Source organism: Astatotilapia calliptera, chromosome 7, assembly GCF_964374335.1.
Source record: "Astatotilapia calliptera chromosome 7, fAstCal68.1, whole genome shotgun sequence".
Lineage (NCBI taxonomy): Eukaryota > Metazoa > Chordata > Actinopteri > Cichliformes > Cichlidae > Astatotilapia > Astatotilapia calliptera.
Window position 1 is genome coordinate 46,607,387 of NC_137428.1, and position 9,688 is coordinate 46,617,074.

Consider the following 9,688-nt stretch of genomic DNA (forward strand, 5'->3'; position numbering starts at 1 on the left):
TGTGTGTGTGTGTGTGTGTGTGTGTGTGTGTGTGTGTGTGTGTGTGTCCTGCTGATCAAAGGGTCATAAAACATGAAAGCACAAAAGGTACATCCTTGGTCATAAAGAGGGTAGTCTCCCCCACCCTAGATGGCACGGTGAGGAAGTCCAGCAGTTAAGGCACTTAGACTAAAACAGACATAGCTACGTTAAAACAATAAAACAAGGTACGACCTCTCCCATGCTCCCAGGATGTGGGGGTGAACCAAGCCTGCTAAAAATCACACATCCTGTCACTACCAAATAACTACAAACAGCATCCTACACTCTAAGAAATAAAACTGATAATTACTTAAATATTTTGGTGCAACACTTTTACACTCAAAAATAATGAGTAAATGCAAAAACAATCACATCTCTTAAATACACCTTATTAATTGAGTAAATCCAACTAAAATGGAATAAGTTGTTATGAACAATTAAAGATGTTACAGTAACATACAAAATTGAGTAAATACAATTGAAAATGTAAGTCAAAACAACAGTAACCAAAAGTTCAAAATACATAAAATATTAATTAGGAAATGCTGAAATGCTTGGCACATTTAACCAACACCATTACAATTATTTGTTTTTAAATAATGGTTCAATTTACTTAATATTTTTAAGTTAACTTAAGCAAAAACATTAATTTAGATAGATAGATAGATAGATAGATAGATAGATAGATAGATAGATAGATAGATAGATAGATAGATAGATAGATAGATAGATAGATAGATAGATAGATAGATAGATAGATAGATAGATAGATAGATAGATAGATAGATAGATAGATAGATAGATAGATAGATAGATAGATAGATAGATAGATAGATAGATAGATAGATAGATAGATAGATAGATAGATAGATAGATAGATAGATAGATAGATAGATAGATAGATAGATAGATAGATAGATAGATAGATAGATAGATAGATAGATAGATAGATAGATAGATAGATAGATAGATAGATAGATAGATAGATAGATAGATAGATAGATAGATAGATAGATAGATAGATAGATAGATAGATAGATAGATAGATAGATAGATAGATAGATAGATAGATAGATAGATAGATAGATAGATAGATAGATAGATAGATAGATAATGTTTCTACAGTCGGCAGGTGGGACAGTGGAAGTTCCAGATGCTTGAGTTACCACTCTGTTTAGTTCTGCTCTCACTCTTCATTTACTTTTACTTTCACTTTCGTCAGCTGTGCCATTTAATTGAGGCACAAAAACTGCTGATAAAACAACAGCAAACAAAACAGTGAGTGGGAGAATGAGCTCAGCGATCACTGAGAAATGTTACTGAAAGACTAATTTACCTAATTAACCAGTATATAATATAGTATGTAAAATGTCTACGTGGATGTAATTCAAAAGTCTTATGAGTCTAATTCAATAGCTCTTATCAGCTATGATAATACACAAATTAATATTCTGCATTTGAAGTGAAACACAAAAGTGCACAAAACAAATCTGCATCCACAAAAACAATGTCAGTACTAAATTACATTAGAGGAAGAAGAAGGCCATAAAAATATGATTAAAATATGATTCTTCTCCTTTTCCACTCGCTCTGACCTGAAGTAAACCTTTTGAACAGGCAGCAGGCCTTCTCCTGCAGCTCCTCCACCTCAGGGAAAGCATCCATGGCAGCGATGATGGTGCTGTAGCACCGAGTGCCCCCTGACATCAACACCTCCACGTTACTGCCTGCAAAAGACAAGTACGCAACTCCACCTGAGTCTTTGAGTACTGCTGAATTACAAATAGCACAAAACTGTAATGAGTAGTATAAGACACTTACATACTAGCTATAAATAAGATTTACATACTCGACCAACAACAAAATTATTTAAATTTTTTTTACATATTCCATACAGAAATCATTCAGATCTGAATCAGCTCAAAATTAGATTCTGCATAAAAGTAACGCACCATCTTCTGTACAGTCCTGCGTATTTCAGAGAACATCTCTGAAGTGCGATCGGTTCATTTCTCTCTCAAAAATATTAACTGCAGCTTCTCAATACAAGCCAAGAATAACTGAAATGGCTGAGATGGGAGCATAGCTGATCCATCTTCCACTTCACTCTAAGAGTAGTAGATGGAGTAGCTTAAAGTACATCTACTTATAAGTCATATTTATAAAAGGTACTGAATGAGTTACGGCCCTTCCAGGCTCATTTGTGATGTTGCCTAATCTCCCCTGCCTTACAGCAGGTACGACAATTTGCAGCTGACTCCACTTAATCAGGTTAAGGATTATTTAAGTTTAATCATTAATATATATTTTGTTCCTATTTTCAGCTCTCTGTCCTTTTTTTTGACTCACTCGGACTGTTACTGGTACTTTCCACCATTCTCCTGGACTTCCTGGCAGCATAACAAAAGTCTCTTTTAAACAGTGTTATCTTTGCAGAACTTGCTCTCAAGGCAGCAGTGAGTGCCTGCTTTTAAAGAGTGTAACCTCTGGGTTTATTGCAATGACCAAAATAAAAGGAATCCCAATTAGAAGCTACTGTTAATGTTAAGTGCTTTTTAAGTTGAAGATAAAGTAAAATATCTCATCAATATCAGAGAAAATACCAAAATAGTGATCAACTTTAAAATCCTTTGGTAAATTGTCATTGATGATCGTTTTCATTTTAAATTAAATATATCGACTTCCCGTATAAGGCACAATACATGATCGTTAATTCTTGGTGTTACAGATTAAACAGATAAGGGGCCGTAATAAAGTTGGACAGCAAATGCCCTCGATCTGTTCTGGCCTCCTAACTCACACCATTTTAAATTATGGATAACTCTTTGGAAGATGCCATAAGAAATAACAATAATAATAATAATGCAATCTTTGTAATCCTAAAAACAGGATTCGGACTTCCCACATCCTGATAATTAAAATAAATTTCATGGAACTGTAGGAAGTCTCCAATTCAATTATCTGCTGCATTCGTAACATGTTTGACTGGGAAATATACTTCAGAGAGTCTTCACTGAATGAGCTGCTATGTTTTCTCACAATGACAATTTGATGTTTTTCTTTCCAAACATGCACGGCTATCCTGTCCCACAAGTTCTCAGAAGGACACTTATTTTACTCCTATTTAATGGCATTAGAGGGATAATGGAAATTAAATCAAGAGTCCCTAAAAAGCATTGCAGTGACATCACGGTCTGATGGTCCATCTACAAATGGACCATGCGAGGTTTTATGAGCTTGTTTCATAACCTGTGTTTGTTACCACTGTGACTTCAGCAAAGCAAAAAGAAGATGACATTAGCCGAGGGAAACCACACAGCCACACACAAAGGACAACTACACCAAATCTCTCTATTCAAACTAAGACTCAGCTACACAGATCAGGCATAACGTTTTATAAGAACCAACACACAGCACTTTTTTTGGATTGTGCAGTAAGAATAACACGGGTTTTTTTTTCTTTACTCTATGGCCATCATAAAGATCACTGTGATGTCATCAGGACTTACCAGGGTGAGTCAGAGGAAGCAGCACTTTTAAAGCCTGCAGCTGCATCTCCCAGTAGTCCGGAAACCTCTGGAGAGCTGCCAGAACCACAGCGTGATCCTGGTTCTCCACAAACTCCACAAGGTGCTCATCGCTGACTGCAAACACAGACGCAGTAAAGATATACGGCTGCTGTTCACCAACACACAGAAGAAAATGTTAATGTGAAGCTAACAAAAAGCTCAATTAGACATGCTGCATCGATGACTATATGCCAAAAGTTGTGTTCCAAATGTACACAAGCTAATCTTCAGTAACATTCGACATTAAAATAGAAGTACATAGATGTATCTGTATGTTCTTTTTCTTTTTTTGTTAACTTTATTCAAGGTTTTATTCTTCTGTGCACCATGTTTCTCTTTTGTCATGTCTCCATTAATATGTATAAACAAGCTAACATGTCAACATCCTCACATTAGCACATTAGTAATTGAATACGGTGACATTATGTGATTGAAACTGCAGGATGTGTGCTCTTCTGCATTGATTATTAGATTAATAAGTAGCTGAACAGGTGTACCTTAAGAAGTGTAGACTGACTAAAAGTAAACAAATTCTGGTAAGAATTCAGAAAAAGTCATTACAGACTGGAAACACTGCAAGAAATACACACAAATGCAAAATCACAGTGAGATTTATGAAAGGTGTGTCCCAAAAAGCAGTGACGATGATGATGTAAGAGAGAAGCCTGCATCACTAAGGCAAATAAGAACGAGAAAGTCCAACTGAAGAAACGTAAGCAGGAAGACAGGAAAGGCACAACTTTACAAAGTGTTTCCTCGAGAATTTAACGGGTTAAAATAGCAAATGTTAAATACCATTCCCCCCAGGACTCTCGCTGCGGCTCTTTATTTCACTTTTCTTTAGGCATTCACATTCCGACTTGGAACCACCCTCAGGTCACAAAGACAATGACTGCACGCTGTATTTAACAAGCATTACACTCGCATGACGTAGAGCATAGTTGTTAAATTAGTTTAATCTCTTTTCTAAAATAAAAGTCAGGCAGTGTCACTGATCAGTGTAAGACACATACCAAGCTAGAAACACAAAGACAGTGTAGACTACACATTTAAGTTCATAATAAATCCACACGCTACGAGGTTGGAGTGTGTATCTACCCACCTTCCTCCAGAAGCAGCTGCAGAGCTGTGCAGCCTTGGAGTTGCACTTCTTCGCTTGTAGGAAACGCCTTCATGGCGTACACCACAAGGCCAAACACGTCCTCCTCCTCATCCAGTAGCAGCAGAGGAATCTTGGCTATGTATGAGAGATAAAATGTCAAGTACAATGAATATCTGTTTGCAGCCAGTCACCAAACTGAGATTATTTTCTGCTTCGATTATCTTATCCGAGCCTCTCGTTAAACTCCCCGTCTTGTTTTATACCCAACCAGCTCAAACAAAAAGCAAAAACCCTAAACCTGCAGATTAAAAACATTTCAGAATTTTTACTCTATTGACCGCTCCTCTTATTACAATGTATGGGTTAGCTATGTTATCAGAAAATGTTTTTTTTCATGAATGCATGTTGGATAAGTGGTGAAATTCTTCTGACAAGCACAGATATTATTATTAGATTATACAAACATTTTTAGAAGCAGGAAATATTTGTTCCATTGTTGCTGGGTATGCAAATGCTTGAATTAGCTGAAACTCTGCATTTCTAAGAAGCCTCAAATCACTCAGCTACACATCAGAGTAGAAAGGAGTGTGACCGTGCAGGCAAACAAATCACTGAAAGAAAAACAAGGTGGTTAACTTGCTCACATTAAAGAGTCTTAAATGACAAATAAGGCTTTTGCAGTGCCATCTGTAGCAGGAAGGATCTTCGGTGTATTCATACCTGATCTGAGCAGCAGGGCCAAGGCTCTGAGTGCAACCATGGTCACTCGACAATCTGCGCTGTACTGAGATAGCACCTTAAGGATCTGCCTGAAAAACATACAACAAGCAAAAACTTCACCAAAGCTGTCGCCAAATAGATTTGGTCATTTTTTTCATCTCCATTGAAAGACCAAACCTTTGCAAAAATTAACTGAATTAAAACTTATTTTATGATATATATTGTTTTAACTACTTCACCCTAAATACTAACTTGATCATTTGATTATTAAATGAAAAATGGCTGTCTGTTGTGTTATTCTAAAATTGTGTAAGCATTGCCGCTAACACAAATGCCTGACATGGAGAATTAATTAATTAATAGAAATTGGCACGTGTAAATAGGGTCATAGCAGCTAAAGCTGGTGTCAAATAATCTGAATCAAATTCTATAAACTTGATTCTATAAACCTAAAAGGAAATGTGCCTCAGATTCAAAGAAATTCAATTCAGTATGGTCCACATTCATTTTTCTAAAATCAGAATTGAGAATTTTACTAAAGTGGAGTAAAAATTGAAGGGGTTAGTCTCCTTTTTGCCTCGAGATTTACCATGACTCGAATCTCCTATTCGACCACATCCCAGAGGAGCCCTACCAGACTGAGAACTGGTGACTGTGGAGGTCATTTAAAGGTCAGCATAGGCATTGTCATGTTCAAGAAACCAGATTGGGATGATGATCTTATACATGGTGCACAGTTGTGTTAAAAATGATGGATACACTGGTCATAAAGGGATGAACATGATCAGCAACTATACTCTGTTACGCTGTGGCTTTTTAATGACGTTTAAGTGGTTCTGTTGGTACCATTTCGTCACTATCAGCCTGAACACTTGCTACAAGGCAGGATGGATCCATGCATTCATGCAGTTTATCCCAAACTCTGACCCTCACATTTGAACATCACAACAGAAATCAAGCCACATGAGAGCAGGTAACGTTTTTCCAGTTTTTCTGTCGTCCAATTTTGACGAGACTGTTTGAACCGTAGCATTCGTTTCCTGTTCTTGGTTGACAGGAGTGACACCCAGTGTGGTCTGCTGCCCCTGTAGCTGTTTCAATGATCAACATGTTGTGCATCTCTGCTGTGCATCTCAGAGGAACATTCAGAGATGTTCTACTGCAAAACTTGATAGTGACAAGTGGTTATTGGAGTTACTGTTGCCTTACTATAAAGTCTGACTATTGTCCTCTGACCTCTGGTATCAACAAGGGGTTTTTGCCCACAGAACTGCCGTTCACTGGACATTTTCTCTTTGAACCACTCTCTGTAAACCCTAGAGATTGTTCTGAGGGGAAAAACCCAGCAGTTTATGAATTACTCAGCCCAGCCCATCTGGAACCAACAGCAACAACATGCAACGTTCAAAGTCACTCCAATCACCTTTCCTCCCAAAATTAATGCTTGGTTTGAACTTGAGCAGGTTGTCTTGACCACGCCTATATATTTCATGTACCTTCGTGTGGCATGAGCCATCATGATAGTCATTCATTTAAATGAGTGGTGCTGCATAAAGCCCACAGCTGCCAGAGAGTCTTCACTTACTGGTGCACTCCCTCTACCTCCCACTCTTGGGCTTCATCCAAAGGTCTGGTTAGCTGGTCCAGTGTAGTGGGGCATATTTCAATCAGCTGACACAGCAATGACCAGCCAACCTGTGAAAAGGAAGAACAAACAATTTATTAAAATGACGGGAATGAGTCATTACAATAAACCAATGAAAAGTAATGATTCTGATCTCAAGCATACACATTACAGTACTGAGAAAATATGAATCTTACAATCTCACTTTCAGTTTGCTTCAATATGTAGTCTTACCTCTGATAATTAGCATTACACAGCAGTCACAAGACATGCTAGATTTTGTGTAGGCGCGTCAGTCCACAGATGATTTTGTCAACAACAAAGAGCGAGTGATGCTGCTGAACACACCTCACCTTACCTCACACAGATAGCACCACCTGCCATTATAATGGCTAATTTTCGTTGTGTCATTCATTACCTGCTGGACTCCTCTGCTGCTGATGTGGGTAGACAGAACCAGCACGAGGGGCACGTGGACATCTTTGTCTTCAAACAGTTCAGCTGCTGCAGCATGGAACAAGAGATAAGAAGACACGATGAGTCCCATTAGTTTTGAATAAAGTGACTGGGTCTTTTACCCTCATTCCTGTTTTTAAATGTGCATAACAAGGCAGCATTACAGCAGGACTTTACTGTGCAGGTACAAGTCTGTGCTTAAAATCTACTAATCTAAGTAAATCTCATTTTAAATTTGATTTCAGGTAACTTGAATGTGTTTTCACGCCTAGTCTTAAGTAAACTATAATGGCCTTAGTATGACCCCAAAGACATTATGTTTTGTATTTAAGATAAGATATGCTTTATTTATCGCCAAAACTGGGAAATTACTCTGTAAAAACAGCTAAATCATTAACCTGCTGTATAACAAACCTTAAAGTAGGACATATGAACAAAGAAATACAGCATCAATAGACTAGAAGATGGAAGGATGGAAGGGAAAAAATGCACAAAAGGAGCAGAGTTTGTTTGTTTTTGTTTTTTTTAAAGAGCTCAGTGAATTACATTGTGGTCTGAAATAAATAAAACCATAAAAACGATCATGCAAAATTATTGAATGCCATATCACATTTCACACTGGGCAAATACTACTTGATTTTTTTTAATCTGACCTAATTCTCATAAGGCAATGCAAAAATGCCAAAAGGAAATGATGGCTGTTTATGAGCAGCGTGATGATGCACACGCTGAAACAATGTGCTTCCTACCATAGTCGGTGTGCGCCAGGAAAAGCAGATCCTGGATGATTTGAATCAGCGTGCACAGTTGCCTGTCTTCCTGGGGAGTTTTCAGCCTCACCAAAAGTTTTTTCAGCCTTTCTTCCAGCTCCTCTTTGTTAACCATGGTCTTTAAAGCGCCCTGTTCCAGCTGACGACGACTTGACGTGCATTGAAATCAATCACTGCGCTCTCTCTGAACCGACAACGGCCTTCGAGCGGCCACACTGAGCGCAGCGTTAGCGTATAAATAACTCACTGAAAATCCACTGTAGTTACTCATGTCTTTACAAATCATTACTGAATTGCTGTGTTGCATAATAATACAGTAGCTACAGAAAGCTATAAGTGGCTGTTGCTACAAGGGAAGCGGTCAGTGTCGCGGAGTTTCGGTTCCGACATCACAGTCCTCGGCTAACTTTCCTGTGGCAGAGAATAAGTTCCTCTTTGCGGAGTCGGTGACTTTATGTTGCTTGGATGTGAAAACGAAGCGAGTCCTCTCTGAAAGGCGTGTTCCTGCTTTCCTACGATCGCATCATATGACTGCAGGCAGTAAAAACTCCCCGCTTACAGAAGAGGAAGCTGAAAATAGAGTCAGAGAGAATCCGACTTTCTCTCTGACAGGGGAAGCGAGTCAGACAGAGAGCCAAGTCAACGGCACTTACGTTACCCCCCAACGGGTTTTTTGTTGTTTACTTCAAGCTACACTTTTACAAGCTAACGAGTGGCTTGAGTTAGCCCTCCCACTCTGCGTCTAATGCCAGTTGCTGATTTACAGATTTACAACAATGCAGCTTGACCTGGTACTGACATTTGCTGTGTATGATGGAGGAAAATTCCCACACTAAAGCAAACTCTAAAATAGTTTTTAAATTATTTCAGTTAATCTCTAAATTAGGTGTCCTCCCAAAGTAATCATCCCTGTATACTAGAAGTGGCGGATCGATACCAAAGCTTGTATTGGTATTGAATCGATGATAGGTAATATGATCGATATTTTGTTTTTCTAATGCTGTGTTCCTGAATAAGTCGGAAGTTCCGAGCTCCCGGTCAGAAATATTTTGTGGAATGCCCCCCCTCAACTCAAAAATCCCACCACAGCAGCAGCCTCACATAGAATTAACGATACTAGATGGCATCACTGAACGTAAACAACAGTAAAACTGTGTACTTTTAATCTGTACTGCCACTGTTGTCTAGTTGTGACTCAATAAAGTCATAGTAGAGAAATTCCTACAGGCATTGCTGTTTGCAGTGTTTTCATTTACAGCTATAAATATCTGGACACCAGGTGCACCTAAGTCATGTGACTCCACAGCAACAAACCACAGGGAGGAGGAGGTGAGGGTGGAGCAAAGGGTGGCTGAAAGGACCGGTGTTTGCACAGACGTGGCTGCTTTTTCATGAAACAGGAGCAATATCAATGCTGGGATCAGTA

The 9,688-nt window shown here is 38.6% G+C and overlaps 1 protein-coding gene across 1 annotated transcript; it reads right to left on the bottom strand.

The window, feature by feature from the left end:
• Positions 1-1,155: 1,155 nt before the first annotated feature.
• On the bottom strand, positions 1,156-9,396 carry LOC145429877 (leucine-rich repeat serine/threonine-protein kinase 2-like). Its single transcript, XM_080304017.1, has 7 exons — positions 8,242-9,396; positions 7,455-7,540; positions 6,998-7,107; positions 5,413-5,501; positions 4,693-4,827; positions 3,531-3,665; positions 1,156-1,748 (listed from the first exon to the last, which is right to left on the bottom strand). Exons 1-7 carry the CDS (start codon positions 8,375-8,377, stop codon positions 1,579-1,581), a joined length of 861 nt encoding a protein of 286 aa, XP_080160143.1. The 5' UTR covers positions 8,378-9,396; the 3' UTR covers positions 1,156-1,578.
• Between the last annotated feature and the right edge of the window lie 292 nt (positions 9,397-9,688).